At 47.8% G+C, this 20,711-nt stretch overlaps 1 protein-coding gene across 1 annotated transcript in view; it reads left to right on the top strand.

The window, feature by feature from the left end:
• Positions 1 to 271: 271 nt before the first annotated feature.
• SORCS3 (sortilin related VPS10 domain containing receptor 3) overlaps positions 272 to 20,711 on the top strand; it is a 583,956-nt gene continuing 563,516 nt past the window's right edge. Inside the window, exon 1 of the mRNA XM_067709471.1 lies at positions 272 to 1,609. Within this exon, the coding sequence (XP_067565572.1) occupies positions 983 to 1,609 (627 nt within the window). The 5' untranslated portion in view covers positions 272 to 982. The remainder of the gene's footprint in view (positions 1,610 to 20,711) is intronic.

The raw sequence follows: 20,711 nt of genomic DNA, 5'->3' as shown, positions 1-20,711 counted from the left end.
AGCCCGAGCGCACCCCTCCCTGCCTCACATCCCGTCGTTCACACTAACACGCACACATACGCGTGTGCAAACGCGCACGCACAGAGCTGCGCGCCCCCGCACACCCAGGCGCCCTTGGCTCAGCCAGGTACCCCCACCCTGGGCGCCCGCTGGCCCGCCAGCCTCGGGCGCACCCCTCGCCCCCCCTCACGCACGCGCACGCATGCACTCCCCGAGCCCCCGCACCGGGCGGAGGCACGCGGTGGGTGGGTGGGGGGTGCGGAAGGGACAGGCCAGGGACCTGGGAGCGGAGTTACCCAGTCCATCCCGCGCTCGCCTTCCGCCAACTGCGTTCCTGCGCGAAGGCTCCGGGCTCCCCTTTGGCTCCTCAACCCGAAGAGTTGGCGCTGAAAACACTTAACCCTCCTCCTCCTCCCTCGAGGCCCCCCAACCCTCCCTGCGCGCCATCTCCCACCCCCACAAAAGGCCCGGACGGTAACCCCCTAAACGCGGCCAGAAGCGGCTCCTAACTCTTCGCTGGGAGCAGGCTGGAGGCTGGGTTTTAGAGAGACCCTGGATTGGGGTCCGTCGCCAGCCACTCCTCCTGGATTGGGCTTCATTTTCATATTTTAAAAGAGGATTTTCGTATTCCCTTTGAATACTCCTTCTGAAAAAATTTCTGGAGGAGCTCGGTGGGAAAGATTTTGCGGGAATCTTGTTTTAAGAAAAAAAAAAAGCACCGAAGGGGCATTTCTTAATTTTTCTCGGGTTTTGGAATCGCCCCGTGGAGGAGACAGCAAGCCATCAAGAGCCGGGAAGGAAGAGTGGAGAGGACCAGCAAGGCGCACCAGGCCGAGCCACCTCCTTCCCGGCCGCCCCCTCCGCTCTCCCCCGACACACACTCGCTTGCTTGCTTACCGGCGCCTGCACACCCCCCAGGCCGACCCGCACCTCGGGCGGGCGCCACACACTCGGCAGCCCGAGCCGCGGCAGCCGGAGCGGGATGGAGGCGGCGCGCACGGAGCGCCCCGCAGGCTGGCCCCGGGCGCCCTTCGCCCGGACCGGGCTCCTGCTCCTGTCGACGTGGGTCCTGGCCGGCGCTGAGATCACTTGGGACGCAACGGGCGGTCCTGGGCGCCTCGCGGCTCTGGCTTCGCGGTCCCCGGCGCTACCTCCTCTCTCGCTGCGGGCAGTGGCAAGCCAGTGGCCGGAGGAGCTGGCGAGTGTACGGAGAGGCGCCGCACTGGGGCGCCGGCCGGGACCAGAGCCACTGCCCCAGCCAGGCGGAGGCAGCGGCAGAAAGAAGCAGGGAGAAGCCGGAGGGCTGTTGCCGGCAGGCGCGCAGTGGGGACGGGGCATCTCGGCTCCTGGCAAGCCTGGCGGTACAAGGAGGAGTCGCCGGGCGCAGTCCCCCAGTGCCCTGGAACGCGGAGACACCCAGGCTACTGTCTTAGCCGATGGTTCCAAAGGAAGCCGGTCTCTGGCCAAGGGTCTCCGGGAGGAGGTGAAGGCACCACGGGCTGGGGGGTCGGCGGCCGAAGAGCTCCGGCTACCCAGCACCTCGTTCGCGCTGACCGGGGACTCGGCCCACAACCAAGCCATGGTGCACTGGTCGGGACACAACAGCAGCGTGAGTACCCACCCGGCGGCGGATCTCTCTGCCGAAAGCGAGGGAAAATGGGGGGGGAGCGGGAACGACGGGCAGATAGTTGCTCTTGGTCTAGGTGGAGGCAGGGGCAGGGGGGCTCCTCGACTTTTAGACAGACTGGTTCATCCCTCTTTCCCCACACCCCCAACAGGTTAGTGGAGTTTGTTGTAAGACAGCCTGTGCTTTTGTTTACCGGAGACCCTAGGATTGGGGCCGCCCGGAGGGGAGAGGAAGAAGAGGTCGTTTACGGGATCAGTGCCCACTTTCTCTGGTACTTGGCTTGGAGAGTCAGTTTTCCTGTCGTGGGTGTGTGTGAATTCTTGGGTGAGGACACATTGATTTGGGGAAAGAACCGCTGGATAGACTGACGGGTTTCTGCGACTGCCCGGGCTTCCCCCCTTTCCCCTCCAATCACGCGGAGGAAAGCCAGGAGGCTGAGGCCACTCGGACTCTGGTACTACTGTCCCCCGGGCTAGGATGCTGCCTCGGGCTCCAGGCGCACTTTCTCCCAGCCTTAGGGGAGGCTGGGCCTTCAGGCAACACTGATTCCCCCTTCAAAACCCAGGCAGCATACAGCTGATTCACTTTGTTAGTTATACAGGAGAAACTAACACAACACTGTAAAGCAATTATATTCCAATAAAGATGTTAAGAATAAAAAAGAATAAAAAACCCAGGCAGCTGCCCCGAAAAGCTATAGGAGGGGCAGAAAAAAAAGTTTAAAGTGTGAAGTGAAATTCAACACCCGTCCTGCACCCCTCGTTCTCACGCATGCACAAGCACACGTAAGTCGCTGAGCAAAATACTTGCCCCGGCCGCTGAGTCCTGCAACGACAAACTCGCCAAGTGGAGTTGGGTCCCGGTGCTTTCTGTGCACCTCTCCACGCCTCTCTCTCCGCTGCCAGGTTAACCTGGAAGCTGCTGTTCGAGAGGTGGCGCCCTGGAGTCCACGCCGGCGGCTCCGGCGCCCGCGGCCAGGCACCGGGCGCAGAGTACCGTCTGCGTAGCCCGCAGCTCGGGCCGGAGGAGCTCCCCACCCTACCCCCCAGCTGGCAGCCAGCGCGTGCAGTCCAGCCCAGGATCCGCGGGGGATGGCCCTCGGGGAAGAGAGGGGACGGCCCCCGACGATTTACTCCACTCCCCTGCCTTCCTCGGCCCCCACTTCAGCCAGTCCTGCAAAAATCCTTTCCTCATCTCTGGCTCTGAGGATCAGATCAGAGCCCGGCACTGGGCAGAGTCTGGAGGATGACAGATGTCTGTACTGGCAGCTTTGGGGAACTCATTTGATGGGAAAGCACAGCCCCCGCTCCCTTTATATTTCTCTTCATGACTGACATTAAAGATTTCCCTGGGAAATTTTGGCCTTATTTTAACGGGGCCTGGGGGGTGTCACGGGGGTGAGTGGTGAATAACAGGAAAGCCAGAAGTCCGCAGAGAGCAGCACATCAGCAATACCGAGCACAGATTTCCTGGTTCTTACTGACACACAGCACCACGCAGGCAGCCCAGCCTGGGTTGGAAGCATTTGGGCAGTGCAGCTTACCAGCAGCGTCGTGGCTGACTCTACCTGCCTCCAGTGAAGGCCCCCCATAGCTTCGCAGTGGACAGCTCTGGACTTGGGCGGTGGGCAACGTGTGCCTTTGGAGGGATGGGTGATTGAGGACTTACAAGTCCCGGAAGGACTGTGTGTGTGTGTGTGTGTGTGTGTGTGTGTGTGTGGAGAGAGAGAGAGAGAGAGAGAGAGAGAGAGGGAGAGAGAGGTAATTCTCTGACCGCAGGGATTGTGATTCTCAACTTCCTTCTAGTTTGATAGTGAGGAATTGTGTGTATGTGTGTTATTTTGTTCGTGTTCTTACTCCACGAGGAGGATGGACAGGATGTGTGGAAGTAAATGTACCCCTAGGAGAAGGAGGAGGTGATATCTTCACATATCTGTGATTTTAACACTGCCACATTTGGACAATATAAATTCACTCTGTCTAAAGAGTTTTTTTTATGTTTCTGCTTTTATTTTAAGGTTCGTTTTCATGTGTTGACAAATTCCCCGAAGATGGGAAGTTAAAGAGTGCTTTCTGCAAGTAGTAATTAAATGTGCATGGCTTTCTCTGCCCATCTTCAAGGCAGTTATACAGCAGAGGAAGTGAGGGGGCAAGTTTAGCCCTATACCCCCCAGGGAAATGGCTCTTCAGTTAAAAGGGGGTGCAGAGGGCCTGAGGAGTTGGCCTTGGGGTCCTTAGTGACAGTGATACGATTTGGGCAGTTCATTAATAGCTCCTCAGGGGTTCATTGGTTGTGCTTATGGCTAGTCTTACTGTCCAAGCAAAGGACAAGGCAGCACAGGTGAGTGCAGGGACCCCATGGTGTCTACTCTCTCTGGTCCAGAGAGTTACTGCCTCTTTAGCTTTTGGGCTGGACCTGCCTCTTTTGATGATGCTTCACAGGCAATTCCAGCGAGAAGGGCTTCTTTGAGTGTACGTCTGTGCTGCTTTGAGGAAGACAAGGAAACAGGTTAACATGGGCCTGCCTTTGAGAGACTTTAAGGAAACAACCCTGGGGGAGGAGCTAGGAAACCAGTTTCTGCAACATTACCCAGTTGGTTTCTTTCTCCCCTCCTCCTTTCCTGAGGATAGCAAAAGAAGACGCTGTTAAAATAAAGCCAGGGGGCTTCCCTGGTGGTGCAGTGGTTGGGAGTCCGCCTGCCGATGCAGGGGACACGGGTTCATGCCCTGGTCTGGGAGGATCCCACATGCCGCGGAGCGACTGGGCCCGTGAGCCATGGCCGCTGAGCCTGCGCGTCCAGAGCCTGTGCTCCGCAACGGGAGAGGCCACAACAGTGAGACGCCCGCGTACCGCAAAAGATAATAAGTAAATAAAAGTAAAGCCAGGGTGAGGAGTGATGCAGATGATGTTCCTTCTGGAAGTTCCCTTTATCGTTGGTTTCAAAGTGGTTGGAGATGTCCCCAAGGCAGAGAACATGGGTCCTTGCACCAAGCTCTTTTGACATGAAAAGAGAATTCCATCTTCCCTTCCGACATAAAGGGTGTTAAACATGTCCTTCTCTGGGAAGGCCACCAGTTTAATTGTTAACACATTGTGAGGCTTCCCGCTCTCCCTCCAAGTGCCTCTGGTGGACCTCATTCCTGGCGTGAGGTCCTTTTTGGGGAGAGTTTCCAGTTACCCCGTATAATGGAAAATTGAACTCCACTCTGGCCGTTTGCGTTCAGGCATAAGGAAGTGGACATGCAAGGGAAGCACCTCCACCCCACACTATGTGCCCTGCATGTGCCCAGGGGCTGAGAGTCTCCTTCTAGGCTTGAGTCACATATTCACTTTGGTCCCAGGAGTGGGGTGGGATAGCTTGGAGGGCAATGGGGGAGGCGCCCAGCAGGCTTGAGCCAGGAGGGGATGGAGTCTGGGTCCCCCTCTGACCTTTCTTGCCCTGCCAGGTGTTTCGGGGGAGAGGTGAGTGGGCTTGAGTTTGGAGCCTGTACTCTGCCTTATCCATTGGGCCACCAGGGCTGACTGGAGCCTATATTCTGGAAGAGCGATTTGCCTTTCTCTCTGGTTGTCTCCAGCTGAGATCCTGGTGATTGATGGGCTAGAAGTGTTTCACAAACACCCAAAGGGAGTCCAGACCCTGTGGTTGACAGGGACACAGAAAAACACATCATTCTGCTCTTCTCCTTCAAAAGAAGAAAGGCGCCTCCTTGCTTGGTCAGTGAGTTGGCAAATGGCTCTGGAGAGTGGAAAGCTGTGAAGACAACAGCCCACTTTCTGGGCCCCCTCGGCATTGTAAGCCTTGATGGGGATCCCCTGTTCTGGTGCTGAGGTGAGAGTGCTGCACCCTCCCATAGATTGATCCCTGATACCTTTCCTGCAGCTCATTCCCAGAGACAGCGATTTGCAGGCTGCTACCCCTGCAGTGTGTCTGGTTGGAAGGACTTGCCAGATAATATTCAATTCATGTGCCCAACTCTGCACCTTGGTGAAGAGAAACAGGGAGATGCTGATAACCCGGCATCCTTACCCTGCTAGCAGGGGGAACGCACAGACTCTCCCAGGCACGATTTCATACCCTTAACTAATTCAGCTGGACGGTGTTCTAAAATATTTACTCTTAATGTGCAAAATAGTGACAGATTTGATCAGATTAATTGTGTTTCACTCACTGGAGCATCTAATTGTGGCTCCCAAACAGATTTTTCAAATAGCTTTTGGCTGGGTTGTCTAACCTCGTCCCCGCTCTCAGTCCCCGTGTCACGATGTCTTAATGCATTTTGCCTTCTCAGAGGCTTAATAAAGAAGCCTGCCACAAGCTCCATATCAAAAAAACAAACAACCTGATCCAGAAATGGGGAGAAGACCTAAATAGACATTTCTCCAAAGAAGATATACAGACTGCCAACAAACACATGAAAGAATGCTCAGCATCATTAATCATTAGAGAAATGCAAATCAAAGCTACAATGAGGAATCACCTCACACCAGTCAGAATGGCCATCATCAAAAAATCTACAAACAATAAATGCTAGAGAGGGTGTGGAGAAAAGGGAGCCCTCTTGCACTGTTGGTGGGAATGTAAATTGATACAGCCACTATGGAGAACAGTATGGAGGTTCCTTAAAAAACTAAAAATAAAACAACCATACGACCCAGCAATCCCACTACTGGGTATATACCCAGAGAAAACCATAATTCAAAGAGAGTCATGTACCACAATGTTCATTGCAGCTCTATCTACAGTAGCCAGGACATGGAAGCAACCTAAGTGTCTATCAATAGATGAATGGATAAAGAAGATGTGGCACATATATACAATGGAATATTAGCCATAAAAAGAAACGAAATTGAGTTATTTGTAGTGAGGTGGATGGACCTAGAGTCTGTCATACAGAGTGAAGTAAGTCAGAAAGAGAAAAACAAATACCGTATGCTACCACATATATATGGAATCTAAAAAAAAAAGGTTCTGAAGAACCTAGGGGCAGGACAGGAATAACAACACAGACGTAGAGAATGGACTTGAGCACACAGGGAGGGGGAAGGGACGAAGCTGGAATGAAGTGAGAGAGTGGCATGGACATATATACACTACCAAATGTAAAATGGATAGCTAGTGGGAAGCAGCCGCATAGCACAGGGAGATCAGCTCGGTGCTTTGTGACCACCTAGAGGGGTGGGATAGGGAGGGTGGGAGGGAGACGCAAGAGGGGGGAGATATGGGGATATATGTATATGTATAACTGATTCACTTTGTTATACAGCAGAAATTAACACACCCTTGTAAAGCAATTATACTCCAATAAAGATGTTAAAAAAAAAAAAAAAGCCTGCCACAGAAGCTGTTCTTCAGGGGTTTGCCAAAAAGAATCTGTTTTTAATTAATATCACAAGGGGAGCCACCTCAGCGGAGATGTAGCTGGGAAATGCAGGGGACATAACAGCAGTAACTGCCCCTGGTCACCCTAGGCCGGGGGTGGTGAGTGGAGGGGCCACACGCCGGCTGTTTGTCTGCTCTGCCTTTTCTCTGATGGCCCGGTTACAGGGAGTGATTTGCTTCTCAGATCCTGCAGTGATTTCCAAGGTAAGCAGAAGTTGCAGACTCCTTAATTGGGAGGCCCAATTTAATGATGGCAGAAATGCAGCGGTTGGAACTCGCTTTGTAGTTGGCAGAGAAGGAACGCGGGAAGTGGCGTCTCAGATTGTGTTGGATTTAAGGGAAGGGAGTTGTGTGGCAGGAAGGCTGAGGAGGGAGCGGGGGCAGAAGGGAGAACTGCTCTTTCCTCGGCTGTGTAAATCCTCCTGTAACTGGGGACACTTTGGAACCGGGTGATCGTCCTCTAGGGAGCAGAGAGGTGTGACGAAGCTGGATGGCTGAAACAGGAGGGTGTGTCTGGAGGGTTTATCCAAGGCCAGGTACACCAAGGCCTGGGGGCTGGACTCGCCTGTTGATTTCCTGCTTCCTTTGGCCTCTTGGCTGGCTTGAGACACTTCCGTATGAGGAGAAAATGTCAAAGGATGAATCTTCAGCAAGTTTGGGGGAAAAGAGGTCTTGTGAAGTTGGAGGTGGAAAGTCTAGCATGCCAGTGCCTGGTGGGCCACTTTGGGTAAGCAGCAGTGGCACTATGGGATGGATGGCCTTCAGCTAACCATGGTCATCCCCCTGTTGTGGTGGGTTACTGAGAGAAGGGTCTGGATGCTGCTCTGACTTTGTTGGCAGAGAGTGGAGATGAGAGAGCTCTGCTTTACACGCAGTAGAGAAACTCAACTGTGTTTGACCAAGTTGGTGAATGAGTGAGACCCAAGTCTCATTGAGCAGAGGCTATGGAGGGATTGAAAACCCTTGTCCCTTGGGATAGCGATGATTCCTTTCTCAGGTTGTTCATAACTTGACAGGTCCTATAATCAGGAGCATTTCACCCAGGACGTCTTCGTTCTCGCTTGAGTACCTGTAGCCTCTTGAATTAAACTCCAGAGTCCTTTAGCCTGCCATTCAAGGCTCTTCACTGCGTATGTCCTGGATCTGCTTCTCCAACTCTGCATCTGACTGTTCCCTGATGGGCCCCTTCACTCTAGCCAAGGCAGCCCCTTCGTTGTCCCAGACCCCTTCTTGACTCAAGCCTTTGCTCTTAAGGTCTCCTCCACTCAGGATACCCCTCTTCCTCTATTCAGATGCACCCGTTACTCATGGCTCAGTTTAAGATTCAAACATGCTTCTCTATAGAACCTTTCTTAGAAGAATTTATTTTTCTTTCTCCTAACTGTTTATAGAATTTACAGCCCGTACCACACATTTGATTATGTTTAGTTTGCATTTGGTTATTTTATGAGTGTTTTGAAGGTGAGGGATGAGGGATAAAATGCTTACACCAGCATCTCACCCCCACACCTGCTGTGAGTTCTGCTTTTCTCATGGGTGCCTTGTGACCTGTGGCCCGGTGCTTGGCACGTAGCTCAGTACATACTTGCTGAGCTGACCCTGGGAACTGGACAGTGCCCTAGCTGCCCGGGGAGGATGGCTGACACTGTCTCTTCATAGCACTGAGTTTAAACACCTGGCTTATTATTTTATATACAACTTTTAACATAAGATGTAGAGGCATCTCTACCCCACTTAGTAAGAGGATGGAGATAGGGACGAGTCAACAATCCTGGCTTCTTCCTCATGTGCTTCAGAGATCACATGGACTCACATAAGATATTCAGCCATTTGCCAAGTGTTCACTATGTGTGTGGCAGTGTTTTGGGGACTGTGGGGTTGGTAGGGCTGTGACGGAGGGCGAGACAAAGAAGGATAAGACAGCATTTGCCTCAAGGTCCTTCTAATATGCTTTGGGTATAAGGCTGCTCTTCTGTAAAGTTAAATAACACGTGACAACAAGACAGATATCACGGGGTGATGTGTGGTTAATTGTCAAGTGGTCGTTTCAGGCTATGAGCTCAGAGGAGAGGGGATCACTGTGGGAGATGCTACAAGCATCTGAGACCGACAGAACGTCAAGGCTGGAAGTGCACTAGGGAATCGTTTTCATCACATCATTCAGCATAGAGATGAAGGGCATGAGGCTCAGACAGAAACATGGTACCCTGTAGCGTGGACTCTCTCCTGGTCTTTCTCTCTGTAGCCATCCCCTATGCACTCCTGGTTTTCTCCTTTCTCCTTGCTTTTACAGACCATTTTCCTTCTAAGAGGACTCATTTTCATTCCAGTGAGGTAGGGTGCTGCCCATTTTATAGGTAGGATAGAGTGAGGCCTAGTATGAGTATACACAAGGCTAGCCAGAGAGGCTTAGGAATAGGTTCCTCCCTCCTGTTTCCTGACTGTGTCCTATGGCCATCCTGACTACCCACACAGTGGCTGCAGACAGTAAGTACCAGCTGCTTATATGTACAATCTGTGTCTTACTAACTGTTGTTAATGGGGGCCTTTTGTGAGTCACCTTGTTGAGTCAGTGAGTGAACCAAGCCTGGTTGCATCATCAGGAACATTTTCGCTCATTTATTTTGATCAGTGTAGTTTGGTTTTAATTATTTATGGAGGGCTTCCCTGGTGACGCAGTGGTTGAGAGTCCGCCTGCCGATGCAGGGGACGCAGGTTCGTGCCCCGGTCCGGGAAGATCCCACATGCCGCGGAGCGGCTGGGCCCGTGAGCCATGGCCGCTGAGCCTGCGCGTCCGGAGCCTGTGCTCCGCAACGGCAGAGGCCACAACAGTGAGAGGCCCGCGTACCGGTAAAAAAAAAAAAAAAAATTATTTATGGAAATGCTGTTCTTTATAGTATGCTAATCAACATACTATAGTAAATTTCCAAGAAGTAATGGAGTCTAAGAACTTCAGGATTGCACAGATAGTTTTCTGCTCTTAACTCCTTGCTGCGGAGCAGAAGAAACCATTCCTACTGGGCTGGGGTGAGAGGACCCGGAGCTAGTCTTTTAGGACTGTTGGTGAGCAAATCTGTGCCCATTGCTACACAGGGGCCTGGTACTTGGCCTGTGCTGGAAGAGAACCTAGTTTAGGGGAAACGTTGAACATAGTTATATAGGGTCATCAAGGATCTTGTTAGGTTGTAGGTTATTTACCCTGGGTATGATTGTATGACTTGTGTGAATTCATACTTGTGGAGGGTTTTCATCATGAATGCCATCCTCTTCAGGATATATTAGGAACAGAGGTAGACTGGGAACAAGGAACAAAGCCATACAGTAAACAGGAGCAAGGGTTCTGGGGCTGGATGCCTGCGTTTGAATCCTGCCTCTGTCTCTCTCTCTCCTTCTCTCTCTCTTTTTTAAGTTTAATTTAGTCTTAAAAAAATTGAAATATAGTTGCTGTACAGTATTATATAGGTTACAGGTATACAATATTGTGATTCACAGTTTTTAAAGGTTATCCTCCATTAATAGTTATTATAAAATATTGGCTACCTTCCCTGTGTTGAACAGTATATCCTTGTAGCTTATTTTATACCTAATAGTTTGTACCTCTTACTCCGCTCTCCCTATATTGCCCCTCCCCACTTCCCTCTCCCCACTGGGAGCCACTAATTTGTTCTCTATATCTGTGAGTCTGCTTCTCTTTTGTTATATTTACTAATTTGTTATATATTTTTAGATTCCACATATAAGTGATGTCATACACCATTTGTCTTTCTCTGACTTACTTCACCTAGCATAATACCCTCTAAGTCCATCCATGTTGCCTGCAAATGGCAAAATTTCATTCTTCTTTATGGCTGAGTAGTATTTCATTGTGTATGTATATATGTATATATACCACACTTTCTTTATCCACTCATCTGTTGATGGACACTTAGGTTGCTTCCATGTCTTAGCAATTATAAATAATGCTGCTGTGAACATTGGGGTGCATGTATCTTTTCGAATTAGTGTTTTTGGCTTTTTTTGGATATATACCCAGGAGTGAGATTTCTGGGTCATATGATAGTTCTATTTTTAGTTTTTTGAGGAAGCTCCATATTGTTTTCCACGGTGGCTGCACCAATTTACATTCCCAACAACAGTGTAGTATTTGTTGTCTTTTTCATGACAGCCACTCTGACAGGTGTGAGATGATACCTCATTGTGTTTTTGATTTGCATTTCCCTAATGATTAGTGATGTTGAGCATCTTCTCATGTGCCCATTGGCCATCTGCCTGTCTTCTTTGGAGAAATGTCTATTCAGTTATCCCGCCCATTTTTTTTTTTTTCTGCCCGTTTTTAAATTGGGTTGTCTGCCTCTGTCTCTTAATAGCTGTGTGACATTGGGCAAGTTGTCACCCTCTCTTGTCTAGTTTTTCATCTCCAAAAGGGAGTGATAATAATAGTACCTCTCACACTGGGCTATTTTAATGTTTAAATAAGATATTGTACATAGCAAAGTGTTTAAAAGAAATGCCTGACCTGTAGTTAGTCCTCCAGATATTTTAGTTAGTTTAGTTGTTATTCTTATATTAGAAGGGGTTTTCTCTTCATTTGCAGATGGAAACACGGAAGCAGAGGAAGGAGGTACTTGCCCCAAGTTTCCCAATGAGCTGATCGCAAAGCCCTTGGCTACAACCCAGTTCTCAGTGAGATGCTCATTTCAGCCACCTCCCATAGTGCATGTCCTGACTCAGACGAGTCTTTGTGTGTCTGCCTTCTGTGTCATGCTAAGGGAAACAGTGAAAGAGGGAAGTGTGAGTGGCTGGGGACCTGGCTGCTTGAAACTCATACTCAGAATTTGTAATAGAAATGGTTAGAAGCAGGTGCTTAGAGTCAGGTTAACGATTGTACTAACAGACAGCTAATAAGTGGAACGTTTTTTCAGGGCTTTTATTGAGTGGAGTTTTGAGAAAGGCCTCCAGAAAGATGAAGAGTAGCTTCTCTTGGCTTGGGCACCCATGACTACACCTCACAGCTAATCATGGAAGACTTCTTGAAGGAAGTGAGTGAAATGTGTGGCTTTCATAGAAAATAGGAGAACACAGGGCTGCTGGGACTGGTGCACCAGAAAGGCCTGGAGTGCCAAAGACTCATTTCATCCAAGTCATGGGGTGGACCTTGGTGTTCAAGGTTTGTTTCTCCTTTCCATCTCCTACCTCTGCTTTGTGCCTGGCATGAAATGGGGATATCCGTGGCTGGAGCTCTCTGCATAATATCTGCAGCCTCTTTCCCAGAATTATCATATTGGCCAAACCCATGAATATTTTGTAATAATCCACGACCATCGAGGTACAGGTTTGTACCTGCCTGTACCCTTTTTGCCTGCACCCTGTGCACTTCGAGTGGAACCTGAGATCCCTACATAGACACTAGAGGGAGTGTTGCCCTGGGAAAGAAGTGAAAATAAATAGGATGAAATAATGAAACAAATACTGCATGAGGAATTGTTCCAAGGGAGTGGAGAAGAGCGGTGGTAGCCTGCAGGTTCATTGTGTGAGGGCTGGTCTGGTGACCCATAGATGAACAATTGATTAGCAGCCGTGCAGCTGAGTCCTGGGGGACTGATCATTCAGCCCCTTCCCGCAGAAAAAAGGAAATGGATGTTTTGTACAAATACAGCCGTTCTGCTGTCCATTCAACCCATAAATGACTCAACTAAGACTCCAGACGTAAATGCAGCCAGAAGTGATGCTCAGGCTTGGGTCTTCCATCTCTTCTGCACTTTCTGCCTTTGGGCTCCCTCACTTTCTTGGGCATCGTGGTCAGTTAATATGAGCTTATTGAGTTGAATGACATAAGTACTTTCTTAAATACTTAAAACTGCCTGGGTAAAGAATGCGTGTCTTGGGAATGGGGAAGAATCTGGCTGCTTCTTGCTGCCTCCAGGCCTAGGGTCTGCATCCCTGGGACATCACAATGGCCTCTCACCCGTTCCCAGGTCCCGTGTACCTGACTCGGTCATCTCTAAGCCTTTTTGGCATCTATGTGAGGTAAGCAGTTTCTCTTCCAGATGGGTAGAATCAGGTTAAAGGGTACACTGCTGCGTAAGAAATGAACTTTTTCCTTTTAAAATCTGTTCTCAGTGGGAGACGGAGAACAATTACGGAGTTGAACATTTTTTTCAGTTGCTCAAGCTGCCATATCTGAATGTGATTACACGTACTGGGGGAACTCGTTACGGTAAGTTTTGAGGCCATGGTACTGGAGATACAGAGAAGCTTGTTTACCAGGGTGGAGGCAGGTAGAGGAAAGAATCTTTAGAGGCAAAAGAGTTGCTCATATAACTGTGTTGCTTTCAGTGTTATCTGTGCTTGAAAGCAAACTTTTCACTGGAAGATTTCTCAAAACTCAGACATTTTTCTTCTGTTATGGGAAGGCCCCCAAGCAACAGTGATTTCAAACAAGTCTCTGAGCCTTAGTTTCACTGGCTGTAAAATGAGAATAATACTGGGATGCTGTGAATCTTACAGATAATACTCTGAAGGGGTTAGCATAGTAGGCTATTACACTGGTTAAAAAATGTTAGTTCTCATTATTGTCTAGGCATGAAATGGGGTAGGTTGAGTGTCTGTCCTTTTGTAGTGGATATGTTGGTACCCTGCCCACATGCCCTCTGCACTTGCCATCTGTCTGCAATCTGGTCTGACTTCTAACCACCAGCACCAGGGACTGTGTGCCCACTGGGGCTTTCTTTGATTACACAGGTGCAGGCTGGAAGCATTAGGGAATTGATTTCCATCAAGGAGTAGGGAGCAACCACTTGACAATGACTGTTGGAAGCTGGTGGATAAATACCCCAGCTCCCTTGCCCTTTGGGGGGGGGTAACTCTGAAGCTTGTTTTCTACACCATCTCCCAGAGCCACCAGTGGGATTACGCCCCAGTTGCCTAAGGTGGTAACTTGCTTGCTTTATTGGCTACCTTCCCATCCCTATCTCCTTTCTCTACCCCACAGTCAGTATCACCTGGGATCACCTACCAGCTAAACTACACTTGACCCTTCAACAATGTGGGGTTAGGGACATGGCCCTCCACACAGTCAAAAATCTGTGTATGACTTTACAGTTGGCCCTCCAGTATGTGAAGTTCCATGTCCGGGGATTCAACCAACCAACTTACAGACAGGCAGAGAGAAAGAATAACTTCTTACTCTTCCTTTGTGTTCTCTTCAGGCCTTCAGTGGGTTGAATGAGGCCCACCCACATTGGGAGGGCAATCTGCTTTACTTAGTCTACCAATTCATATGTTAAACTCATCCAGAAACACCTTCACAGACACACTTAGTATAATGTTTGACCAAATTTCTGGACACTCCGTGGCACAGTCAGGTTAACACATAAAATTATCCATCACACCAAATCAGGAATTTCCCTCATCTCTTTAAAAATTCTGCATCAGGCCTTACCATGGTACATACTGCGTATAGAGAGGGAAATGGAGTCACTGACCCTAGTTGTGAGAGGGTCTTCCTTTTGGGTTGGCACCTTCCAGAAGGAAGGAGCTCAGGTTATATTGAGTGGCACGAATATGACATTGGGGCTTTGAGGAGGGAACACACACTCAAATTAGTTTTCACTGTCATTTCTCAGAGCCAAAGAGCTCCTCCCCATCCCAGGGCATGTGCTTGGTCTTCACAATACATCGTCTCCCTCAAATTTGGACCTCTACCTGCTGACGGACAGTCTCTCACCTAAGAATAAGGTGTGATTCTTTTTTTCTTAGACTTTGTCCAGGTTTTGGCAGGAAGCAGCTGAGCTTACAGTGGGTACCTTCCCTTCTGAGACATCCTTAGTGAGGGGCATCACGAGAGGTTGGAAAGAATATTGGCCTGGGAGTTGGGATGTCTAGATGGCCTCCTGGTTTACATTCACTCTCTTCAGCAAGTCACATGTTTCTTAGGTGTAAGAGAAAGAAGACTCTTCCAGGTATAGTAGCTTATTATGTCTGTGAGTAAAAAAAATTTTAATGGGCTCATTAGTAAGGAAAGGGTCTAGAACTATGATTAAAAAATACTGGAGAATGCTTTTTTCAAGCACGTATAAATTTGGTCTTATCCAATGCAGATGTACTTACTTTCATTCATTCAGCAATTTGTTTGCTTAGTGTGATGCTAATTAAGTTATTTGGATTTTCTGGGGTTCAGTTTCCTTACCTATAAAATGAAAGCGTCACTTATGCAACTCTTGATTCAGGCCCATCTCACCACAAGCTAGATAAGGTATTACGTCAGTCATTTCTTTACGTGTGAAATGGGGACGATTCTATTTGCTCCCCTTATGTCACAGTTAAATAATGAGCTACTGCACCTGTCAGCCTTTTGAAAAGAGTGCTTTTCAAAGCGCTGTGAACGGAGCCGTATGAGCAGGGGGCGATATGAACTCACGGTATTAGTTCACATTACTTCTCCTTTATTCCTTGAGTAGCTGGAGGTCCTTCCATGGCAGATTTGAGACCACGTGTTTCTTTTGCCTTCTCCCAGCACAAATGAAACACTATCATTAGCACACAAACCGTGGTGTTAAAAAACTCGAGATTCTTATTCCAGGCATGATGTACAATTTATTTCAAGTCACATCTGATATAAAAGTCTCGGATGGGAGTGTAATTTGATGTTTAAAAAAAAAAAACAACGTTTGTTTCAGGACTTGACCTGTATTGATTGCTCTGCCTTATTCCTTTCAGACAATATGAAGTGTTTGGGGAGCATCTACTATATGCCTAGTGATGCAGGATGTGCAAAAGAGTGCACCATGGCTTCGTTCCTATTGGTGAGGCCTGTGATGCCGACGGGATACCCAAAAAGCTTATAGTCTTGTGTGTGGAAATCACATTATTAGACTAATATTGCAAAGAACAATGTGAGATCATGTAAAATATGTGCTGAATTTGAGCATTCTTAGGAAATACATTGAATGTAATCAAGACCACAGTAAATGGAAACTAATAACATGTTTACAATATTATGGTTGTTTTATTATCTACAAAAAAATCCAGTAGCATGATTAGAAATAGATGGAATCCTCACGACTAAATCCGTGTCACTTGATGAGAAGTGTTCTGAGCTTTGAGGTCAAATCGATTATTTGATGCTCTGACCGTTGCTCAGAATTCTGCCCTGTTAGTTTGGACTATTTTTCTTGGTCTGCTTTTGTTTTTCCTTGAGTTCCTAATTATTTTGTCTTCCTCACAGGAAGACAGACTTCTGTTTTTTTCATCATAGCACTAAGATAGTCCAGCTTCTTAATTGTATTTTTAGTGGATATTCTAATTTGTACTGATTTCCTTCTAGGCCTGCTTCCCTATCGTCATCTTGATATTTCTATTTATTTTACCCCTGGATTAGTGCCTCTGTTTCTGGGATTCCATTCCGCTCTTTTGGGCTGAGTTTCATTTTTCTGTGGCAGATCCTCAAGTATTCTTTTTCAGAGAGTGCAGGGTAATGTCCTGGCTTATTCCTGTGTCCTGACATAAATATCGCTAGGTTCCTTTTAACTCTCAAAAGATCCTGCCTTAGATGGTACATTATACGGTCACCCAGTGCTTGAGTGATACTTTTTATTTTCATTGTTGACATGTCTAAAATTTATTTTGGTCTCACATAGGTTTGGTGGTTCATGTGGACATAGAAATCTAAGGTCAAAAAAATTACCCTTGGGTCTTGGAAGTTCTTAGAGGACTTGCTGGTTTTGCATCACATGCTGTTTTTGGATGATTGTGTGTCTTCCCCCTCAGGGGACTGATGAGGGTGGGGAAAGGATATGCCTAGCATGGGACACCGTGGCTTTGTTCCCGTTGGTGAGGCCTAACCCTCTAAGGGAACCTCATTCATTAAAACCAGATTTATTCAAAATCAGCAGTACAGTGTGGGAGATTAAATAAATGCTCTCTGGAGCAATTTGCCATAGACCTTTACCTGAATACCTTTAATATATAACTCAACCAGGTGAGGTAGTCTTGGCTACCTTTTATTTAAAAAATTTAAAATAGCTTTAAAAAATGTCATCGGATATTCAGCAGGTATTTGTGGGGTGCCGTCTATGTGTCAGGTGCTGCTGGGCTCAGAGTACACAATGGTGCGCTCTGAAGGAGAGGTTCGTGATACTCTCAAAGGTTACACCAGCGACATTAACTTGGAGAGGGCAGAGAGGCAGAGGCAGAGGAGCAAGGTCAATTAGGTGAAGAGGAATGGGCAGAGCGTTCAGGGCACACAGCTTCTGTGGCATGAGGGAGCAAGGTTTCGGAAAGGGACAGAAAGAAGGACAGAGTGGCTGGAGCAGAGGGTTTGTGGCTAGGGGCTGGTGAGAGATGAAGCTAGACAGGCAGGCATGGGTTAGACCAAGCAGGGCCATATGGGCCCCTGGGATGGAGTTTATTCTTTGTCCTATGAGCAAAGGGGTAAGCCTCGGGAAAGTTTAAAGTCGGAGAGTCATATAATGAAATTTGACCAGCCTGTGGTTTGGAGGGAGAAAAGGTTGGGTTCTAGGAGACCAGAGTGTTGCCATGGCTAAAGAGGATGGTGGCTTGGGTGGTGGCAGTGTAGGTGGTGAGGAGGAGCCCACTGAAGAGCTGTTCAGCGGGCGTGCTTGGTTGTGTTGTTGCCTTCTCTGTATAGTCCTTCACTCCCCTCTCTAGCTCCCTTAGACTGGGCTTTTGTAGTGCCCTTTCTCTCTGGGTGGGGCATTCGTGCCCATCTCCTACCTTGGGTTTGGCCTTGAGACTTGTTTTGCCCAATAGCAGGAGTGCCACTTCCAAGCTTAGTTATCAGAAGGCATTGTGTACGTACATGCTGGCTTGCAGCTCTGTAGTAGCCACGAGAAAAACATGCCCAGGGTAGCCCACTGGTCCTGGGTAGAGAACTAGAGACAAGTTGTATGTAGCCACTCCCAGCCCAGCCCAGCCTAGATCAGCCCAGCCCAGCCCAGCCATGGGCAGTGGAACTGCCCGCCGAGCCCAGCTGTGAGCAGCCAACCCACAGCTGCCCTGTATACTTATGAGAACAAATGATTGTTGTGGTGACAGTAAATGATTGAGATTCGAGTGGTTTGTTCTGCAGCACTTTTGCAGCAAAAGCTGATACAGCAGATAAAAGCAACAGAATTTGATAGACTGGATGTAGCAGATTTGTGGGACCATGACTACAGTGTAAAGGGAGGCTCGCTTATATTTCAAGATCATTAACCTCATACATGCTCAGGGCTATACTTAAGTCTGTCTTTGGTGGTTTCCTGCCACTCACCTCTCTTTACAATTCATGGCTTCTTTTCCTGGAGCCGAAGGAAGTAGGTCAGATTCATGGTCCAAAAGAATTAATCTTCCACTCTTTTTCCTTCTCCCTTCTCATTCTCTTTCCAACAGCCTGATCAGATTCCAGCAGAGTGTTCGAGCTGAGTGGTCCTCAGATCCTTCCACGAGGGCCTTCAAGCCCTAACACTCAGTGTATTCTTGGTAGAGCTGAAGTCAATTTCTGCTCTAGCGGGGAAGATGGGATTTCACTTAAAGGGGGGAGAAATGTGGGGTGAGGGATGTTCTTGGTCTTGACTGAGTATTTAAAATACATTAGTGCTGATAAAATATTTAGCTTTTAAACAACAAATTTAATATAGGGAATTGTGTTTTTATTTATTAATGGCAGTTTCAGGGAGGCTGGTAGGAGTTGTGCGAAAGTGCACTGTTGTGATTTTGCAAAGTATAGTAATTACTGTAATGTTTTGTTGAATTATTAATACCTCCTATGCCTGCAGGAACATACTATTCTGCAGTCAAATAGATTTCAAGATTGCCTTTTCCCTCTTCTGGTTTTGTTTTGTGTTTTCTTTTGTGCATACTTATGAATTTTTAAAGAAATGGAGTTAGGAGGCAGAGTTGATAATATTGTGTGAAACACCATTGTCACACCCTGTAACTGAACACAGGCAGGCAGTAGAGAAGCACTGTGGTTCCTTGACAGTCCCCTGCCTCCGCCAAGCCTCTTTGTAGTCCAGACTGAGGAATGCTGAAAGAATTGTCTGGGAGAAAAGGACTCATCAGTGGGCCTTTTTCATGAGCTGAGATCAGGAGAGTAAATAGTAGGGAGGTCCTGCGTGTGCACACGTGAGTATTATGTGCACACACCTCTAAGCAGAGCTGATTTGACCTGTTGATGGAGTTGGCAGGTTTTCAGGTGTGTGTGTTGAAACAGTACTAGCATCCTTTATTAGATATTTCAACAGCTGTTACTTAGTGTCTGTTATGGCCTCAAAAGAGATTATTGGGGATGATGATGATGATAGCTTAGTGGTCGTATGAACGGGCTCATGCTGCAAGAGGACTCTGAATCCAAGAGCAAGGTACACATGGGAGCATCCCTTTTGGTTGTGACTAAACTGAAACTGGAAGGTCAGCCTCCACATCATCATCTATCAGCTTTATGAAAGGGTCCAAATCAGTCAACATCTGAGCTTCACGTTTTCTCATCTGTATATTAGTTGCAAGGATCAAAATGAAATCATATATTTGAAAGGGCATCACAAACTATACATTTCCAGACATGTGTAAGGGAATGCTGTTGTTACCAAATCATAGGAAAAGTTGCTCATTCTTGTGCTGTGATTTTGAGGGACAGCAGAAAGGATTCTGTGCTCAATTTTTTTTTGCGGGGGGGGGGTGAGCAGAAACTTCACAATTCAAGAGTCATTCCTTCGGGTTAAACATTGTTCTCTCTAAGATCCTCTTAAAATATAAATAATTCAGAGACAGTATTTTTAGAGCTGGAAAGAACACATAATGATCTAACCACATCCTTCTCCAGATTTGAAAAATATGGCCAAGAGAGACTGTGGAATGCTTAAATTCACCAAGATAGTGGAAGGGCCCACACCAATGTCCATCTCTCTGACTTCTAGTCCAGTGCTCTTTGGTAACACCTTGATGTTCTTTAGTTTTCCATTAAGTTCTTAATGCAGTCTAGAGCTTTTTCTCCCAGTAGGGAGCCTTGGGCAGAATGAATAAATTAGATGACTTGTGGAGAGACAGAAGCTGGGGTGCTTTAGGTGGCAGAGTAGTGCTTGGGTAGATGGACCAGACTTCTTAGCTCCACCACTGACCAGCTCTTCCTTGGGCAAGTTACTTTTCTGAAACCCAGCTTTCTCTTTTATAAAGCCAGGATTATAATCCTTATTTTGCACAGCTGTTGTGAGGATTTGGGGAATTTGAAATGCTTGACATGGTGTGTGCTTGGAAATGGGGAATAATTATCAGGTGATAAGAGGTCCCGAAGATTAGCTTGGTCTACCTCCTAGTAGGTCTACTTCCTGAGAGCTGTTTTCCCCACTGCAAAGATGTGTGTTTTAAGGGGAGGAGGAAGCTGCCATTTCCCTTCCCCAGGGTTGGGGGTGGAGGGACTCATGAAACGCTCCAGCAGAGAAGAGCCCTGCACAGTGGGAAAGGATCCCATAATGGCCAGAGGTGTAAGCTAAGACTTACCAATAGCCTTCCCTTTCTCTTTAATCTCAGATCCAGCCCTATTTAAATTTCCCCTGAAGGGGGTGGAGATGGTGAGAAGGTAGGGATGAGCATCTTTAAAGAATAGCAGGTGACTCTGAAACAAACGAAAGCACTTGTGTCCTTCTGCTGCATGGCTCTGTATCACGGGGCTCCACTTCTTGTTTTAAATTACTAAGGTGGTTTCCT

Source organism: Pseudorca crassidens, chromosome 16, assembly GCF_039906515.1.
Source record: "Pseudorca crassidens isolate mPseCra1 chromosome 16, mPseCra1.hap1, whole genome shotgun sequence".
Taxonomy (NCBI): domain Eukaryota; kingdom Metazoa; phylum Chordata; class Mammalia; order Artiodactyla; family Delphinidae; genus Pseudorca; species Pseudorca crassidens.
This window is presented reverse-complemented; position numbering and strand designations above follow the sequence as displayed.